The sequence below is a fragment of the Pseudophryne corroboree genome, chromosome 10, assembly GCF_028390025.1.
Source record: "Pseudophryne corroboree isolate aPseCor3 chromosome 10, aPseCor3.hap2, whole genome shotgun sequence".
Lineage (NCBI taxonomy): Eukaryota > Metazoa > Chordata > Amphibia > Anura > Myobatrachidae > Pseudophryne > Pseudophryne corroboree.
In genome coordinates this window covers 108,966,608-108,987,161 of record NC_086453.1, presented here as the reverse complement: position 1 = coordinate 108,987,161, position 20,554 = coordinate 108,966,608, and the positions used below count along the sequence as shown (strand labels likewise).

The following is a 20,554-nucleotide window of genomic DNA, read 5'->3' as shown; positions in this document are numbered from 1 at the left end:
ATACACAGGCAGATGAAATGCCCATCAGACCAACAGGCATTTTATATGCCACTGCCGATATCACAGGCATACACTATGGGCCTAATTCCAAGTTGATCGCAGCAGAAAACTTGTTTGCCGTTGGGCAAAACCATGTGCACTGCAGGGAGGGCAGATATAACATGTGCAGAGAGAGTTAGATTTGGGTGGGGCGTGTTCAAACTGAAATCTAAATTGCAGTGTAAAAATAAAGCAGCCAGTATTTACCCTGCACAGAAACAAAATAACCCATCCACATTTAACTCTCTCTGCAAATGTTATATCTGCCACACCTGCAGTGCACATGGTTTAGCCCAACTGCTAAAAAGTTTTCTGCTGCGATCAACTTGGAATTACCCCCTATGAGATCTCTCAGTGTATTGGATGTGATATCGGGGCTCCACCCCCAGGGAGGAGACATTTCCTTGTTTCTTCCAATGAGAAGGAAAGTGGAAATGTCCACTGGTTGCCCGCATACACTCTGCAATTATCTGGCTGGTCTGCTGATATCAGATGAATAAATAAACTATAAATAAATAAATAAATAAATAAATAAATACAGACTAGTTTATAAAAGTTACAACATAGAAACAAGAGAGCAGGTGCACCATACAACCATTGGAATTATAATAACCTGAACCAGGGGCGTAACTATAACTTTGTTGGCCCCATAGCAAGATCTTGAAAGAGCCCCCTGTCATTGTTACTACAATGCCCCATATGGGAGCATGAGAGAGGAGGGAATTGAGAGAGAGAGACACGGGGTGTGTCAGGGGGAGAGAGAGAGAGAGAGAGAGAGAGAGAGAGGAGCAAGAAAGAGAGGGAGATGGGGGGGTTCAGGGACAGTGGAAGAGAGGGTTTCATGGAAAAAAAGGGAATGACAGAAAGAATGACAGGAGCGAGAAAAAGGGTGTCGGAGAAAGAGAAAGGGATGAGAGGGAGAGAAAGAGAGCATTAGGGAGAGAGAGGTTGGCAGAGAGAAAACGGAAAGGAGGAAGAGAGAAAGGAAAGGGTGCGAGTGAGAGAGTGTCAGGGAGGGACGGAGGGAGAGAGAAACAGAGGGGAGCAAGAGAGTGTGTCAGGGAGAGTCAGAGAGAACAAGAGAGAGAGGGTGTCCGGGAGGGAGAGAGAAATAGACTGTCAGGGAGAGAGAGAGAGAGATAGAGAGACAGAGTCAGGAAGGGAGAGAGAGAGATAGTGTTAGGGAGAGACACTGTCAGGGAGAGAGACAGACATTATTAGGGAGGGAGAGAGGGAGAGACATTATTAGGGAGAGAGAGAGAGACAGTGTCAGGGAGAGAGAAAGACAGTATTGGGGGGGGGGGGGGGCAGTATCAGAGAGAGAAACAGACAGTGTCAGGGAGAAAAAGGCAGGAGAAAGAGGGGAAGAGAAAGATAGTGTCAGGGAGGGAGAGAGATGGGGGGACAGTATTAGAGAGAGAGAAGAGTGTGTCAGGGAGGGAGAGAGAGAGATAGTGTCAGGGAGAGAGAGATACAGTATTATCAAAAGAGAGAGGGAGAGAGAGGAGGGAGAGACCGTATCAGAGAGAGAAATAGACAGTGACAGGGAGAGAAAGGCAGGGGAGAGAGAGAGCTAGTGTCAGGGAGGGAGAGAGAGATGGGGGGACAGTATCAGGGAGAGAGAGAAGAGAGGCAGTGTCAGGGAGGTAGGTAGAGTGTCGGAGAGAGAAGGAGACAGTATCAGCGAGAGAGACAGTGTCATAGAGAGAAAGAGTGTTTCAGGGGGAGAGAGAGAGAAAGAGAGAGTCAGGGAGAGAGAGGGGGAGACCATGTCAGGGAGGGAGAGAAAGTATCAGGGAGAGAGACTGTCAGGGAGAGAGAGAGACAGTATTAGGGAGAGAGAGGGGGAGAGAGACAGTGTCAGGAAAAGAGAAAGACAGTATTAGGGAGGGGGGAGAGACAGTGTTAGAGAGAGAAATAGACAGTATCAGGGAGAGAAAGGCAGGAGAGGGGGGGAGGGACAGTGAGAGAAATAGTGTCAGAGAGCGAGAGAGAGACATGGGGGGCACAGTATTAGGGAGAGAGAGAAGTGTGTGTGTCAGGGAGGGAGAGAAAGTGTCAGAGCGAGAGATGGGGAGAGAGACAGTGTTCGGGAGAGAGACAGTATTATCAAGGGAGGGATAGAGATAGAGGGGGGGAGACAGTATCAGGGAGAGAGACAGTGTCAGAGAAAACGAGATTTATGATTAGAACTTACCGTTGTTAAATCTTTCTGCGAGGTACACTGGGCTCCACGAGGATTAACATCGGGGTGTAGAGTAGGATCTTGATCCGAGGCACCAACAGGCCAAAAGCTTTGACTGTTCCCAAGATGCACGGCGCCGCCTCCTCTATAACCCCGCCTCTGTGCACAGGAGTTCAGTTTCGTTAACCAGCCCAATGCAGTAGCAGGTACTAGAGATGACAATCGCTCATAGCCAATTGCACCACACACTCACCACAAGAGAGGGTGTCAGCGGCTATGCCACACCAACCCAAAGAAGCTAAGCGCGTCAGGGTGGGTGCCTTGTGGAGGCCAGTGTACCTCGCAGAAAGAGATTTAACAACGTTAAGTTCTTACCATAAATCTCGTTTTCTGCAGCGGGGTACACTGGGCTCCACAAGGATTAACATCGGGGATGTCCTAAGAACCCGGCGTCCAAAGGAAGCATCCTGGGAGGCGGAAGTATCAAAGGCATAGAACCTTATAAACGTGTTCCCTGAGGACCACGTAGCCGCCTTGCACAATTGTTCAAGGGTCGCACCACGGTGGGCTGCCCAAAAAGGTCCAACCGAACGAGTAGAATGGGCTTTGATGGTAGCAGGAGCTGGACGACCAGCCTGTACATAAGCATGTGCAATCACCATTCTAATCCATCTGGCCAGGGTCTGCTTGGAAACAGGCCAGCCACGTTTCTGAAAACCAAACAGTACAAACAGAGAATCAGATTTCCTAATGGAGGATGTTCTCTTCACATAGATACGGAGAGCCCGTACCACATCCAAAGACCGCGCTTTGGAAGACAACTCAGGAGAATTAAAGGCCAGAACCACAATCTCCTGGTTAAGGTGGAAGGAAGACACCACCTTGGGTAAATAACCCGGACGTGTTCTAAGAACCGCCCGGTCACGATGAAAAATCAAATGGGGGGACTTACAGGATAAGGCACCCAAGTCCGAGACCCTTCTAGCCGAAGCAATAGCCAGCAAAAATAGCACCTTAAGGGAAAGCCACTTAAGGTCAGCAGAGGCAAGAGGTTCAAATGGAGACTCTTGCAAGGCCTCCAGTACCACCGACAGATCCCAAGGGGCCACAGGAGGTACATAAGGAGGTTGAATCCGCAACACGCCCTGAGTGAATGTATGATCAGGAAGGGCAGCAATCTTTCTCCGAAACCAAACCAACAAGGCAGAAATGTGAACCTTGAGGGAGGCCAGACGCAGGCCTAAATCCAGGCCCTGTTGTAGGAAGGCCAACAGTTTGGCCGTGCTAAACTTGAAAACGTCATGATTGTGAGACGCACACCAAGTAAAGTAAGCATTCTAGACCCTATAGTAAATCCGAGAAGAAGCCGGCTTACATAGTTTGAACGACCGCCTCAGAAAAACCCTTGGCCCTCAGGACGGAGGCTTCAAGAGCCATGCCGTCAAAGCCAGACTGGCCTGGTAAACACAAGGGCCCTGAACGAGGAGGTCTGGTTGTTGTGGAAGTAGAAGGGGACGATCTAGTGAGAGGCCCTGTAGATACGAGAACCAGTGCCGTCTGGGCGACGCCAGAGCGATCAGAAGTAGGTTTCCTCCTTCTTGCTTGAACTTCCGTATTACTCTGAGCAGGAGTGACACCTACGGCAGGAGGGAACACATATGGCAGCCGAATGTTCCATGGGATTGACAGAGCATCCACGAACGCTGCTTGAGGATCCCTTGTCCTTGCTCCGAAGACCGGAACCTTGTAATTGTGTAGAGACGCCATCAGGTCCACATCTGGAAGGCCCTACTTGTCTACGAGAAGTTGAAACACCTCTGGATGGAGGCTCCATTCTCCGGCGTGTACGTCCTGATGACTGAGACAGTCCGCTTCCCAGTTTAGGACCCCCGGAATGAACACTGCGGATATGGCCGGCAGATGGCGTTCTGCCCACTGAAGAATCCGTGATACTTCCCTCATTGCCATGCGGCTTCGAGTGCCGCCTTGATGATTGATGTACGCCACCGTGGTGGAGTTGTCCAATTGTACTACCGTGTTTCCCCGATAATAAGACCTATCCCGAAAATAAGCCCTCCCCTTACTGTGTAAGATTCCTCTAAAATAAGCCCTCCCCCGAAAATAAGCCATACTGAGATTGCTACTGTAGTGAAGGTGATCCCCTGCGCTACACGCGACATTACGGTACCCTCTGTATGCACCGTCCCCCCCCCCCCCCGGGTGAAACGCACGCCGCGCTCCGAGCTGCATCCAATCAGAGCTGCAGCAGTGAGCGCGTCATCCTGTTCTTCCCCAGTGATTTACTTGCTGGCGCCATTGAGAGCAGTGCCGCGGAGGAGAGCTGAGGCAGGACAACATAAAAACCCGGTATGTAAGCGGGAGTGAGGGGGCATGATGGAGGATAAAATAAGCACTCAGGGGGCATGATGGAGGATAAAATAAGAACTCAGGGGGCATGATGGAGGATCATGTTCACCTCCATTGTTCACATTTACCTGTTTATTAAAATTGCTGTCAATGTTCATTAAAATAAGCCCTCCCCTGAAAATAAGCCCTCTGGTGTTTTTCTTTAAAAAAAAAATAATAAGACAGTGTCTTATTATCGGGGAAACACGGTAGAACAGGTCTGTTCTGTATTAGATGCTGGGCCATTGTCAACGCACTGAACACTGCCCGCAGTTCCAGAATATTTATCGGGAGTAGAGACTCCTCCTTGGTCCACCGACCCTGAAGGGAGTGTTGTTCCAACACCGCGCCCCAACCTCTCAGACTGGCATCCGTCATCAGCAGGGCCCAGTTGGATATCCAGAAGGGACGCCCCCTGCTCAATCGTTGGTCCTGAACTGAGTGGAGATTTGATCTGCCCATGGCATTAATTGCAGGGACCATAAATTGCTGCATTGTCACAGTAGGTCCCACAGGGGGCGCCAGTTTAGTTACAAGCGTGTTTAACAGCGTGGAAAAGGTAGCCCAAGGTGGGTCATTTGTTGCCCCCGATGCTACAGACCCACTGGGGGGTAAGGAACCCCCTGAACCTGAACTCTCTGCTGCCAAATTTTCCTCCAAAATGTCCGCGGCATCACCACCACGCAATGTGGGAGAAGCCCCGGCTCCGTTGCCTCATGTAGCTGACATAGGCCCTCATTCCGAGTTGTTCACTGCTTTTAGCAGCAGTGTAAACGCTAAGCCGGCGCCCTCTGGTAGTGTATCTTAGCTTAGCAGAAGTGTGAACGAAAGGATCGCAGCGCTGTTACAAAAAAAGATTGTGCAGTTTCTGAGTAGCTCGAGACTTACTCCTAGCTAGCGATCACTTCAGACTGTTTAGTTCCTGTTTTGACGTTACGAACACGCCCTGCGTTTGGCCAGCCACGCCTACGTTTCCCCAGCCACTCGTTTTTATCCGACACGCCTGCGTTTTTACACACACTCCCCAAAAACGGTCAGTTACCACCCAGAAACACCCACTTCCTGTCAATCACTCTGCGGCCAGCAGTGCGACTGAAAAGCGTCGCTAGACCTTGTGTGAAACTGCATCGGCTTTTGTGAAAGTACGTCGCGCGTGCACTTTGAGCCGCATGCGCAGAAGTGCCGATTTTTGGCCTGATCGCTGCGCTGCGTACAACGACAGCTAGCGATCAACTCGGAATGACCCCCATAATAAGAAGCACAATATTGGGCAACCTGGTACAATTCTTAGCAGCAATATACCTAGCAAGAACTCCCGGTGTAGTGTGCCTGACTTTCCTGTCAGCACAAACCGGGAATCCAAGAGATATATGGTGACTATAAATCACAAAGAAAAATACACAGCAAGTATATCTTGTGAAATACCTATATTATTCAGTAAACCTGACACACTTAGCCCCTCAGGTTACAATATATAGGAGTAGCACGCTGAGTGAAATACCCGATATGGCAGCCACACAGCAGCTACATGCACACACACACATATATAGTCACAAGTGTACCAAGCAGAAATTATACACCATAAAACGCACTGGACTAGCAATACAAAGCAATACTCAGTATAGCTACATATGTAAACAGTAGATATAACAAAGCACAGTAGATACTGGATGTATATCACAGGGTGTTTGTACCACACAGCCCTGAATGTATGCACTCTTTCTTAACTAACACTCTCCCTTGACAGGTAGAACACATAAGTCTCCTGTAAAATGCACAGCGCTGGCGATCAGGCGGCTTTACAGAGGAGGATTTGCCTCAGCAGTCCCAGGTACAGCGCAGCTCCGTTGTGATGGCGGCTGACAGGGAATGAGGGAGAGATATGCAGCTCCATGGCGGGAGCATTCACTGAAATGGCGCCCTGGGGCTGGGGGAGGGGCTACAGGTTAGGCCTTATCCCCCTGCTGGCTTCCCCACTGGGCGCTGCGGGCTTGATTAAAATGAGATTTTTATGAGAGAAACCCCCCACCTGTGCCCTGTGTCCCAGTGACTAGTGGAATGGCTGCCCCTTACAGTGTCCACGCCAGCACACGCGGCCCGCCTGCCACGGCCGCGCCGGATTGCGGTTAACAGCGGGCCAAAGAGACCCCTTACCTCCCCTTGTACCTGCGGCCACGCGATCCTGGAGGGCAGCGGCGGGTGTGTGTGACTAACAGAAGGACACCGGAGCCTCCGCTGTAGTTACCCGGCAACCAGGGCGAGGGAGTATACAGCGCTGCTGGGGGAGTGATGGAGCTGCAGCAAAGGATGTCTTATGTGACATGCATAAAAGCTGCAGCCCTTGAAGTCTTCAAAAGTTCTTATTTTCTTCTGATGAAGCTATAATATGGGCTATTGCAGCCCCCTGTTGATTGCCTGCTTACCGCATGGCACCAACTTACAAACTGAGCTCCTGTGCACGGAGGCGGGGTTATAGAGGAGGCGGCGCTGTGCATCTTGGGAACAGTCAAAGCTTTGGGCCTGTTGGTGCCTCGGATCAAGATCCTACTCTACACCCCGATGTTAATCCTTGTGGAGCCCAGTGTACCCCGCAGCAGAAAGAGTGTTTCAGGGAGAGAGAAAGAGGAGCAAGAGAGACCATGTCAGAGAGAGAAATAGACAGTGACAGGGAGAGAAAGGTGGGAGAGAGAGAGAGAGAGAGAGAGAGAGAGAGAGAGAGAGAGAGAGAGAGAGAGAGAGAGAAAGAAGAGATAGGGGGACAGTATCAGGGAGGGAGAGAAGAGAGAGGCAGCGTCAGGGAGGGAGGGAGGGTGTCAGAGGGGTATATGCAATTCACGGCGAATCGCGGCAATTTTTCGCCGTTTTTTAATTCGACTCAATTCGACAGGTGAATTCCGGCAGGTGGCTGCCGGAATTCACCATATTCAATGAAAATCGGATTCGACAGAACCGCGGGCGAAAATCGGCCGATTTGGCGGATTTTGCCGCGATTTTAAAAAAACGGGAAAAAACGGGAAAAACCCGGAAAAAAAAATGGCGTGGGGTCCCCCCTCCAAAGCATAACCAGCCTCGGGCTCTTCGAGCTGGTCCTGGTTCTAAAAATGCGGGGAAAAATTGGGCAGGGATCCCCCGTATTTTTAAAACCAGCACCGGGCTCTGCGCCTGGTGCTGGTGCCAAAAATACGGGGGACAAAAAGAGTAGGGGTCCCCCGTATTTTTAACACCAGCATCGGGCTCCACTAGCTGGACAGATAATGCCACAGCCGGGGGTCACTTTTATGCCGTGCCCTGCGGCCATGGCATTAAATATCCAACTAGTCACCCCTGGCCGGGGTACCCTGGGGGAGTGGGGACCCCTACAATCAAGGGGTCCACCCCCCCCAGCCACCCAAGGGCCAGGTATTTTTTTCCCAGTAGTACTACAGGTACCAGCGGGCCCGTTTTTCTCCCGCATGCTGGTACTTGTGGTTCTCCAAGTACCAGCTTGCGGGGGAGGCTTGCTGGGACTTGTAGTACTGCTGGAAAAAACAATATCTTTTCATGATCACAAAAGGCTATCAGCCCCCCCATCCGCAGCCCATTGGATGGGGGGGACACAGCCTCGGGCTTCACCCCTGGCCCTTGGGTGGCTGGGGGGGGGGGAACCCTTGATTGTAGGGGTCCCCACTCCCCCAGGGTACCCCGGCCAGGGGTGACTAGTTGGATATTTAATGCCACGGCCGCAGGGCACGGCATAAAAGTGACCCCCGGCTGTGGCATTATCTGTCCAGCTAGTGGAGCCCGATGCTGGTGTGAAAAATACGGGGGACCCCTGCTCGTTTTGTCCCCCGTATTTTTTGCACCAGCACCAGGCGCAGAGCCCGGTGCTGGTTTTAAAAATACGGGGGGTCCCCTGTCAATTTTTCCCCCGCATTTTTAGAACCAGGACCAGCTCGAAGAGCCCGAGGCTGGTTATGCTTTAGAGGGGGGACCCCACGCCATTTTTTTAAAGGATTTTACCGTTCCAGCAATAAAAAAAAATAAAAAAAAAAATAATATTTTAAAAAATATATAAATAATATTTGTGCCTCCAAAAAAAAAAAAAAAAAGTACCTAATCCCTTCTAATATAAATAGATATGCTATTCCTAAAAAAAAAAAACACCAAAAAAAACATGTTTAACATTTTTTTTTATTGTATTCACCCTCCAAAGTGTGGCGGATTGAAAATGACGAATTTGCTGTCTAAAAGCACTGCTGTCGAATTTCCAAACTTGAATTGAATATGCTTTGGTCGAATTGCAGCACTTGTATCATTGCAGAAAAGTCGAATTTGCAAAAAGTCGAATTTCAAAAAGTCGAATTTTGAAAGTCCGTTTTTTGGTCGGAAAGCACTGAATTGCATAGGCGAATTTTTTTTTTGGGCGAAAATGACCCGAAATTCGACAATTTCGGGAATTCGACCGCAATTGCATATACCCCAGAGAGAGAGAGAGAGTGAGTATCAGGGAAAGAGACAGTGTCAGAGAGAGAGAGTGAGAGTGCTTCAGGGAGAGAAGGGAGAGGAACAAGAGAGAGAGTGTCAGGGAGAGAAAGAGGGAATGAGCAGGAGATACATTACCTGTCCTGATGACTGCAGAGGTCTATGATGGGGACAAGCACTTCACTTGAATTAAGCCCAGCACTCTAAATACCCGCAAATCGGGGCACTGGTGACTCGGGACTCAGAGCCGGCCATGTAGGTCCCCCGCACCCTTCTATATCCTCTGCGTGGCTGTAGCCTGCAGGGGATGGGGTTACTATCGGTGGCAGCCGTTCTGACCGTGGACAGGGGTGAAGAGGAAGCAGCAGGCCTAGGAGGCAGTCCATGACTGAGTGCAGGGGGGAGCAGCGGGCCCTGGAAGTAGCTCGGGCATCATAGCAGCTGCACTCCCTGCACCCATGGTAGTTACGCCACTGAACTGAACCATACATCATATCCGAGGTTCTTGGCATAAAATTGGCCAATACTATTAGCATACCAACCAATCGTCAAGGTAACCTCATCGGGCAGGTGCCTAACATTGGAAGGGTTCGCCTCTGTAGAGCTGGGCACACCCAAATCACTCCACAAATAAAGGATAGAAGAGGAAAATCAGAGTGTTTGGTAAGTGAAAGCAGCTGCTGAGTGTTAGAGAGAGGATTGCTGTAAAGTATGAGTGGTAAAAAGGTGAGATTAGCTGATCAATGTTAAAAGGTGTTCAAAAAGTGAAAGATGAAATAAAAAAAGTGAAATAAAAAAACAAACAGTGATATATGTATTAAAAATAAATGTGGGGCATCACCATCTTACATTTATTTTTAACACCTATAACACTGTGTTTGTTTGTTTTTTGATCTAACATTTCTCTAACGTCCTAGAGGATGCTGGGACTCCGTAAGGACCATGGGGATAGACGGGCTTTCGCAGGAGACATGGGCACTTTAAGAAAGACTTTGGATCTGGGTGTGCACTGGCTCCTCCCTCTATGCCCCTCCTCCAGACCAGTGTTCGCAAATACGCGCTATAGCGCGTATTTTACCCGGATCTGAAGGCGGGGACTCACTTTTCAAAAATGGGAGGGTCCCCGGGGACGCGCTCCGCTGCAGCCAACTACTTGTAAATTGAAGAGGACGGCGCTTCTTGCCCGTACAGAGCGGAGGTGGAGCCTTACCACTGGCAGTCTGGCGGTGCCCCCTCCCCCTCTTGGTCACGTGCAGTGACCAGGAGGGGGAGGGGGCACCGCCACACTGCCTGTGGTAAGGCTCCGCTCTGTACAGGCAGGAAGCACCGTCCCCTTCAATTTACAAGTAGTTGGCTGCAGCTGCTTCACACGGGAGCCAGGCCGAGAGAGAAGACGTGTGCTGCGGGCGGGCGGTGACTCGCCAACACCGTGAACTGCAGCTCCCTCCCAACCCGATATCTGCCTCCCTCTCGGCTGCCTCCGGTGTGCTCTCCCGCGATCTGTGTGAGGGAGAGCAGCGGTGACCGGCCAGGAACCTCACCTCTAGCCCCTGCTGTGCTCTGCCCCCATACCGCTGCTGGGGAGAAGAGCGGGCTGCACCAGTACCATCAGGTGTCCCCAGCATCCCTACGGACGCTCAGCTAGCGGGCCTGTGACAGGAGAGCCAGTTCCCGAGGTGGCCGCATTGGGTACACCCCCCCCTCAAACTTCTTCTCACTTCTTTTGCCTGACGGAAGCAGCGGTGACAGCGGCCCTGGTGGTGCGGAAGGTACGTGCTCTACCTGGCGCAGTGTGTATAACGGCGTGCTCTACCTGGCGCAGTGTGTATAACGGCGTGCTCTACCTGGCGCAATGTGTATAACGGCGTGCTCTACCTGGCGCAGTGTGTATAACGGGGTGCTCTACCTGGCGCAATGTGTATAACGGTGTGCTCTACCTGCTGCAATGTGTATAATGGCGTGCTCTACCTGGCGCAATGTGTATAACGGTGTGCTCTACCTGGCGCAATGTGTATAATGGCGTGCTCTACCTGGCGCAATGTGTATAACGGCGTGCTCTACCTGGCGCAATGTGTATAACGGGGTGCTCAACCTGGCGCAATGTGTATAACGGTGTGCTCTACCTGCTGCAATGTGTATAATGGCGTGCTCTACCTGTCGCAATGTGTATAACGGCGTGCTCTACCTGGCGCAATGTGTATAATGGCGTGCTCTACCTGCTGCAATGTGTATAATGGCGTGCTCTACCTGGCGCAATGTGTATAACGGCGTGCTCTACCTGGCGCAATGTGTATAATGGCGTGCTCTACCTGGCGCAATGTGTATAATGGCGTGCTCTACCTGGCGCAATGTGTATAATGGCGTGCTCTACCTGGCGCAATGTGTATAATGGCGTGCTCTACCTGGCGCAATGTGTATAACGGCGTGCTCTACCTGCTGCAATGTGTATAACGGCGTGCTCTACCTCGCGCAGTGTGTATAACGGCGTGCTCTACCTGGCGCAGTGTGTATAACGGCGTGCTCTACCTGGCGCAGTGTATATAGGAGGTTCTACCTGGTGCAATGTGTATAAGCGGCACTACAGTGTGGTGTAATGTGAATTGGCACTATTATGTGGTCACGCCCCTTCTCCATGAAGCCATGCCCCTAAATTTTTGCGGCGCGCACCACCTGTTGTTTCGGATCTGGGAGGTGGAACTCCAATTCACTTTCTGCCAAAGGGCACCAAAATATCTAGTTAAAGCTCTGGGGCAGAGTGTCCTGCATGCTACACACCCCAGCAGCACTGTCACCCCATTCCCCCACCTTGCAACACTTCTGTAGTGTCCAAATAAGATTAATATGAATAAAAAACTTAATTCCGATGGGACCCAGAAAAGAACCGGTAGGACCCCAATTTTTAAAAGTTAGGGGTCCCTGGGACCCACTTTTTTTTGGGCTCAGCGCGATCACTGCAGACCTCAGTTTAATACTGTGCCCAGTGGAGACTGGGTGCTTTCAGGGAGCTCTCCTGAGTTTCCTGTAAAAGAAAGTATTTTAGTTAGATTTTTTATTTTCAGAGAGCCTGCTGGCAACAGACTCCCTGCATCGAGGGACTGAGGAGAGAGAAATAGACCCACTTCTCTGAGTTTCAGGGCTCTGTTTCTTAGGCTACTGGACACCATTAGCTCCAGAGGGATCGGGTCTCACCCTCGCCGTCCGTCCCAGAGCCGCGCCGCCTTCCTCCTCGCAGAGCCGGAAGAAAGAAGCCGGGTGAGTATGTGAGGAAAAGACTTCAGAGGCGGCAGAAGACATGATCTTCATAAGAGGTAACGCACAGCAGTGAAGCGGTGCGCCATTGCTCCCATTCACCTCACACACTTCGGTCACTGTAAGGGTGCAGGGCGCAGGGGGGGCGCCCTGGGCAGCAATAAACACCTCAGGTGGCAAATACACATATATACATGTACAGCTGGGCACTGTACATGTATAAAAAGAGCCCCCGCCATGTTATTAGTAAATTTGAGCGTGACAGAAGCCCGCCGCCGAGGAGGCGGGGCTTCTCCCTCATCACTCACCAGCGCCATTTTTTCTCCACAGCACCGCTGAGAGGAAGCTCCCTGGACTCTCCCCTGCTTGACACACGGTGAAAGAGGGTTTTAAAGTAGAGGGGGGGCACATAATTGGCGCATATACATATACATAAGCGCTACTGGGTAAACATTCTGTGTTTTTTCCTGGGTCATATAGCGCTGGGGTGTGTGCTGGCATACTCTCTCTCTGTCTCTCCAAAGGGCCTGGTGGGGAACCTGTCTTCAGAAAAGAGCTTCCCTGTGTGTGTGTGGTGTGTCGGTACGCATGTGTCGACATGTCTGAGATTGAAGGCTCACCTAAGGAGGAGGGGGAGTGTATGAATACTAGGTCTACGTTGGCAGCGCCGACACCTGACTGGATGGATATGTGGAATGTTTTAAGTGCTAATGTTAATTTATTGCACAAAAGATTAGACAAAGCTGAAGCTAGGGTACAGTCAAGGAGTCAACCCATGTCTGTCCCTATGTCGCCGGGACCTTCGGGGTCTCAGAAGCGCCCACTATCCCAAATAGTTGACACAGATACCGACACGGATTCAGACTCCAGTGTCGACTACGATGATGCAAAATTGTAGCCAAGGGTGGCTAAATGTATTCGATATATGATTATCGCAATTAAAGATGTTTTGCATATTACTGAGGAACCCCCTGTCCCTGACACGAGGGTACACATGTATAAGGGAAAGAAACCTGTGGTCACCTTTCCCTCCTCACATGAGCTGAACGAATTATGCGAAAAAGCGTGGGAAACTGCAGACAAAAAACTGCAGATTCTCAAAAGGATTCTAACAGCGTATCCTTTCCAGTCACAGGACAGAATACGGTGGGAATCCTCCCCTAGGGTAGACAAAGCTTTGACACGCTTATCAAAAAAGATAGCGCTCCCGTCCCAAGATACGGCTACCCTCAAGGATCCTGCTGACCGCAAGCAGGAGGTTACCTTGAAGTCCATTTACACTCATTCTGGTACGTTGCTCAGGTCGGCAATTGCGTCGGCCTGGGTTTGTAGTGCTGTAGCAGCATGAACAGATTCTTTATCAGCGGATATTGAGACCCTTGATAAGGATACCATTTTAATGACCCTAGGGCATATAAAAGATGCTGTCTTATATATGAGGGATGCTCAAAGAGACATTAGTTTACTGGGTTCCAGAATAAACGCTATGTCCATTTCTGCTAGGCGAGTCTTATGGACCAGACAGTGGACGGGGGATGCCGACTCAAAGAGGCATATGGAGTTTTTGCCGTACAAGGGTGAGGAATTGTTTGGAGAGGGCCTCTCGGACCTCGTCTCCACAACTACGGCAGGTAAATCGAATTTTTTGCCTTATGTTCACTCACAATCTAAGAAAGCGCCTCATTATCAAATGCAGTCCTTTCGTTCAAATAAAAGCAAAAGAGTACGTGGATCGTCCTTTCTTGCCAGGGGTAAGGGCAGAGGAAAAAAGCTGCACAACACAGCTAGTTCCCAGGAACAGAAGTCCTCCCCGGCCTCTGCAAAATCCACCGCATGACGCTGGGGCTCCCCTGAGGGAGTCCGCTCCAGTGGGGGCACGTCTTCGACTTTTCAGCCACATCTGGGTTCAATCACAGATGGATCCCTGGGCAATGGAAATTGTTTCCCAGGGATACAGGCTGGAATTTGAAGAGGTGCCTCCTCGCCGGTTTTTCAAATCGGCGCTACCAACTTCTCCCCTGGAAAGGGAGATAGTGTTACAGGCGATTCAAAAATTGTGTCTTCAACAAGTAGTGGCCGAGGTTCCCCTGCTTCAGAGGGGGAAGGGGTACTACTCAACCCTGTTTGTGGTCCCGGAACCGGACGGTTCGGTCAGACCCATTTTGAATTTAAAATCCCTGAACCTTTACTTAAAACGGTTCAAGTTCAAGATGGAATCGCTCAGAGCGGTCATCGCCAGCCTGGAAGGGGGGGATTTTATGGTATCGCTGGACATAAAGGATGCATACCTGCAAGTTCCCATATATCCTCCTCATCAGGCGTACCTGAGATTTGCGATACAGGATTGTCATTACCAATTTCAGACGTTGCCGTTTGGGCTTTCCACGGCCCCGAGAATTTTCACCAAGGTAATGGCGGAAATGATGGTACTCCTGCGAAAGCAGGGTGTCACAATTATCCCGTACTTGGACGATCTCCTCATAAAAGCGAGATCACGGGAGAAGTTGCAGAACAGCGTATCCCTTTCACTGAAGGTGTTACAGCGACACAGCTAGATTCTCAATATTCCAAAGTCGCAGCTGGATCCTACGACGTGCCTGTCCTTCTTGGGCATGATTCTGGACACAGACCAGAAAAGGGTTTTTCTTCCGGAAGAAAAAGCGCAGGAACTCATGACTCTAGTCAAGAACCTGTTGAAGCCGAAACAAGTGTCAGTACATCATTGCACTCGAGTCCTGGGAAAAATGGTGGCGACATACGAAGCCATTCCCTTCGGCAGGTTCCATGCAAGGACTTTCCAGTGGGACCTATTAGACAAATGGTCCGGGTCACATCTGCACATGCATCAGCGGATCACCCTGTCCCCCAGGGCCAGGGTTTCTCTCCTGTGGTGGCTGCAGAGTGCTCACCTTCTAGAGGGCCGCAGGTTCGGCATTCAGGATTGGATCCTGGTGACCACGGACGCGAGCCTCCGCGGTTGGGGAGAAGTCACACAGGGAAGAAATTTCCAAGGCCTCTTGGTCAAGTCAAGAGACTTATCTTCACATCAACATCCTGGAACTGAGGGCCATATTCAACGCCCTACGTCAAGCGGAGACCTTACTTCGCGACCGACCGGTGCTGATTCAGTCGGACAACGTCACCGCAGTAGCTCATGTAAACCGCCAAGGCGGCACAAGGAGCAGAGTGGCGATGGCGGAAGCCACCAGAATTCTTAGCTGGGCGGAGAATCATGTAAGTGCACTGTCAGCAGTGTTCATTCCGGGAGTGGACAACTGGGAAGCAGACTTCCTCAGCCGACACGACCTGCATCCAGGAGAGTGGGGACTTCATCAGGAAGTCTTCGCACAGATTGCAAGTCGGTGGGGATTGCCCCAAATAGACATGATGGCGCCAGGTCAAGAGATCCTCAGGCGGTAGCTGTGGACGCCCTAGTGACACCGTGGGTGTTCCAGTTGGTCTATGTATTTCCTCCTCTTCCTCTCATACCAAAGGTGTTGAGAATAATAAGAAAAAGAGGAGTGAGAACAATACTCATTGTTCCGGATTGGCCACGAAGAACCTGGTATCCGGATCTGCAGGAAATGCTCACAGAAGATCCGTGGCCTCTTCCTCTAAGACAGAACCTGTTACAACAGGGTCCCTGTCTGTTCCAAGACTTACCGCGGCTGCGTTTGACGGCATGGCGGTTGAACGCCGGATCCTAGCGGAAAAGGGTATTCCGGATGAGGTCATTCCTACGCTAATACAGGCTAGGAAGGGCGTGACATCTAAACATTATCACCGGATATGGCGAAAATATGTTTCTTGGTGCGAGGCCAGGAATGCTCCTACGGAAGAATTCCATCAAGGCCGTTTTCTTCACTTCCTACAGACTGGAGTGAATTTGGGCCTAAAGTTAGGCTCCATTAAAGTTCAGATTTCGGCCTTATCCATTTTCTTTCAAAAGGAATTGGCCTCTCTGCCTGAAGTACAGACTTTTGTGAAGGGAGTACTGCATATTCAGCCTCCTTTTGTGCCTCCGGTGGCGCCTTGGGACCTTAACGTGGTGTTGAGTTTTCTTAAGTCACATTGGTTTGAACCACTTCAAACAGTGAAGTTGAAATATCTTACTTGGAAGGTGGTCATGTTGTTAGCCTTGGCTTCGGCTAGGCGAGTTTCGGAATTGGCGGCTTTATCACATAAAAGCCCCTATCTGGTTTTCCATATGGATAGAGCGGAATTGCGGACCCGTCCTCAATTCCTACCTAAGGTGGTCTCATCCTTTCATATGAACCAACCTATTGTCGTGCCTCTGGCTACACGGGACTTGGAGGATTCCGAGTCCCTTGATGTGGTCAGGGCTTTGAAGATTTACGTGGCCAGAACGGCTAGGATCAGAAAAACAGAAGCACTGTTTGTCCTATATGCAGCCAACAAGGTTGGCGGCCCTGCTTCAAAGCAGACTATTGCTCTCTGGATCTGTAACACGATTCAGCAGGCGCATTCTACGGCAGGATTGCCGTTACCAAAATCGGTTAAGGCCCATTCCACTAGGAAGGTGGGCTCTTCTTGGGCGGCTGCCCGAGGGGTCTCGGCACTACAGCTGTGCCGAGCTGCTACTTGGTCGGGGTCAAACACCTTTGCAAAGTTCTATAAGTTTGATATCCTGGCTGAGGAGGACCTCCTGTTTGCTCAATCGGTGCTGCAGAGTCATCCGCACTCTCCCGCCCGTTTGGGAGCTTTGGTATAATCCCCATGGTCCTTACGGAGTCCCAGCATCCTCTAGGACGTTAGAGAAAATAAGATTTTAAACTTACCGGTAAGTGCGGACTATTTCTGCAAGACTTGTATATAGTTGTTGCTTTCATAAGGGTTATGTTATAGTTTCGTCGGTTATGGACCGATGATATGTTGTTGTTCATACTGTTAACTAGATTGTATATCACAGGTTATACGGTGTGATTGGTGTGGCTGGTATGAATCTTGCCCTTAGATTAACTAAAATCCTTTCCTCGTACTGTCCGTCTCCTCTGGGCACAGTTTCTCTAACTGAGGTCTGAAGGAGGGGCATAGAGGGAGGAGCCAGTGCACACCCAGATCCAAAGTCTTTCTTAAAGTGCCCATGTCTCCTGCGGAGTCCGTCTATCCCCATGGTCCTTACGGAGTCCCAGCATCCTCTACGGACTACGAGAAAAAGATTTACCGGTAGGTTTAAAATCTTATTTTTTCACACATCTTTCACTTTTTGAACACTTTGATCAGCTAACCTCACCTTTTTAACACTCTGCGTCCTGGTCTACGAAGTCAGTACTAAGCACCTAACAATAGTCATTCAAGACCTTCAACTTCCAATAATTACATTACATTTATATGGATACAAATGTTCACAAAATATTCATATCCAAAGTGGCAGCTGTTTCTGTGCATTGAAAAACTCGATTTCATTTCAAATTGCAAACACAAATAAGAGCCTTGTATTGGTATACAGAGCACAGCCTGTGCAGCAGAGCAATAAGATGGATGGAGCTGAGATTTTCTTGTCCAGAGTTGCTACAGTAAATCATTTATTTTATATATAGTCCTTAAATAAATGAGTTTTGCCTATGCATTTGGAGTAATACACTATGGCAGGGGTTCTCAACTCCAGTCCTCGGGTACCACCCAACAGGTAATGTTTTGTGGATTTCTCTCAATCTTGCACAGGTGAATTAATGTATTATGCTGGGTCAGTAATTATCCAACCTGCTCACACAGACCGAAATCACAAAACATTGACAATTTGAATGAAATAACCTACAATATGTATTTTTAGGCTTACCATACTATCTCTTTGAATCAGAACACTCATGAATTACACAGGTCCCGTGGCTGCTTAAAACAAAGCTTGAAGTCATCCAGCCACAGAACCTGTGTAAATCATGAGTCATGTCCCAATGTAAAGGGTAAGGGGGGTATTCAATTATCGTCAAAAACTTGCATTCTTCGCAATGTTTCACGATTTTTTGGTGATATTTATTTTCAGGTAATCCTATTAGGATGCCCGGAACAAAAAATCCATTCACACGCGAAAACACATAGGTTCTGTGAAACCTGTGCGTTTTCGTGTTCGCGTACCCGAAAAGCTGGAACTTATCAGGGATTTTGTTCCGCCTGCCTGAGGCTGTGAAATAAGATCCCCGATAAGACGCGCCTTGCCCCGGCTTTAGCGGAAACATTAGGATAGCCTGGGGCGAATCTATGAGCCGTGGTTAATAACCGCGCTAATTGGATACCCCCATAGTATGGTAAGCCTAAGTATTTTGCCACTTGTCCTTTGTAGCCTGTGAAGCACTTTCTATGCTAATACCTAAGGACTAACCTCAACATTTCAGTCCTGCGTACGGCGTCCTGCAGTTCCATTAGTTTCTCCTTGTACTGGTTTCTCTCCATCAACACACGGGCCATTTCTGTTCTGGTGAATCGCTTTCTCTGGGCAGCTGGAATGTCCACCTATGAGAACAGCACATGACAGATGATAGTACCCCACAGTTCACTGCCAGGATGCGCAAGTCCTTTACATAAACCAAAATGTACGAGAGCCAAACACAGAACGCAGGTGGAAGAATTTTCTTTTTTTTCTTCTCTGAATCTGCTTTATTTATTTAGACAGGAAGGGAATAGCTGGAAACCAAAATACAGACATTACAAATCACATATACTGTCTTGCACCCTTATACTGTTAGTGACTTGGGCATACAATGATGTAATAAAATAATTAATTTACCGTAATATCGATGTCTTTGGCATAGATTTACTAAAGCTTCTATTAATGAAAAGTGGTGGTGTTGCCCACAGCCAGCGGCGTAACTACAGCCCCCGCAGCCACTGCGAAGGCTTGGAGTCGCAGGGCCGATGGGGCGCCGCTGCTGATTCAGTGCAGATTCCCATGCGGACTAGCCGTCCACATGGCTATCTGCTAAGTGTCCCTCCCAAAATGGAGGAGACAGATGCTATAGGTCATACATGACCTCTAGCATCTGACAGACCCAGGAAGTGCCAGAACCAGGGAGTGCATAGTGCTGCCAGTAGCCTTACACCCTTGGCAATGAGCATTACACACCCCTGGCAACGAGCATGACACCCAGTGCATGAAACCCCTGGCAACGAGCATGACACCCAGCGCATGAAACCGCTGGCAACAAGCATTACACCCCTGGCAACGAGCATTACACACCCCTGGCAATGAGCATGGAACCAAAAGCATTAAACCCCTGACAATGAGCAGGTAATTTTAAAGTAATTAGAAGCCTTACTTTGGGGCATATTGTGTAATGGCCATTATGGTGTGTGGTATAATGTTCAAGGGCCATTGCGGTGTTTGGCATAATGTGTAAGGGGCATTATTATAAGGAGGAAAAATAACAAATAATGTAAGGTGCATTTTTTTCCTGTGGTGGCCAATGTCTGGCCATGCAGGTGCAAAACTGGGGTATAAGGGTTTATTTTCCTGCAATGCTATGCCCCATGCTAATTCTTTAGTTTTCTAATGGGGGGGGGGGGGGGGGGGGGAAGCAAGAGTATGTTCTGGCTTGGGGGAGAAAAATTTCTAGTTATGCTACTGCAAACAGCAACCAATCAGGTTGTCCCAATCGTTTCACTATTGCATCCTAGAAAATGATAGACAGGATGATAGAGCACTCTTCATTTTTAGAAGTTTATGTAAATCTACCCCTTAGTGTTATTTATACAACTTAGTAATAAACCACAGTATGCATTCCGTATAAGAAGTCAGACTGCTGAAACAAAACAGAATTTCGACATTCAGCATGTCAGCATTCACAATGTCAACAATGACAGATTGCCAACAGCGCCAGAATGTCAACAATTTTAGGGTTAGGCTGTCTTTAGGATGTCGTTCAGGTGTGTAACCGGCCTTACCCTGTACAGAAAAATAAGAATTTACTTACCGATAATTCTATTTCTCGGAGTCCGTAGTGGATGCTGGGGTTCCTGAAAGGACCATGGGGAATAGCGGCTCCGCAGGAGACAGGGCACAAAAAGTAAAGCTTTATGATCAGGTGGTGTGTACTGGCTCCTCCCCCTATGACCCTCCTCCAAGCCTCAGTTAGGATACTGTGCCCGGACGAGCGTACACAATAAGGAAGGATTTATGAATCCCGGGTAAGACTCATACCAGCCACACCAATCACACCGTACAACCTGTGATCTAAACCCAGTTAACAGTATGATAAC

At 49.4% G+C, this 20,554-nt stretch overlaps 1 protein-coding gene across 1 annotated transcript in view; it reads right to left on the bottom strand.

Annotated features, from left to right (window-relative positions):
- The window catches only part of LOC134966174 (C-Jun-amino-terminal kinase-interacting protein 4-like), a 238,478-nt gene that overhangs the window by 74,720 nt on the left and 143,204 nt on the right, over window positions 1-20,554 (bottom strand). Inside the window, exon 12 of the mRNA XM_063942721.1 lies at window positions 18,681-18,811. Within this exon, the coding sequence (XP_063798791.1) occupies window positions 18,681-18,811 (131 nt within the window). The remainder of the gene's footprint in view (window positions 1-18,680; window positions 18,812-20,554) is intronic.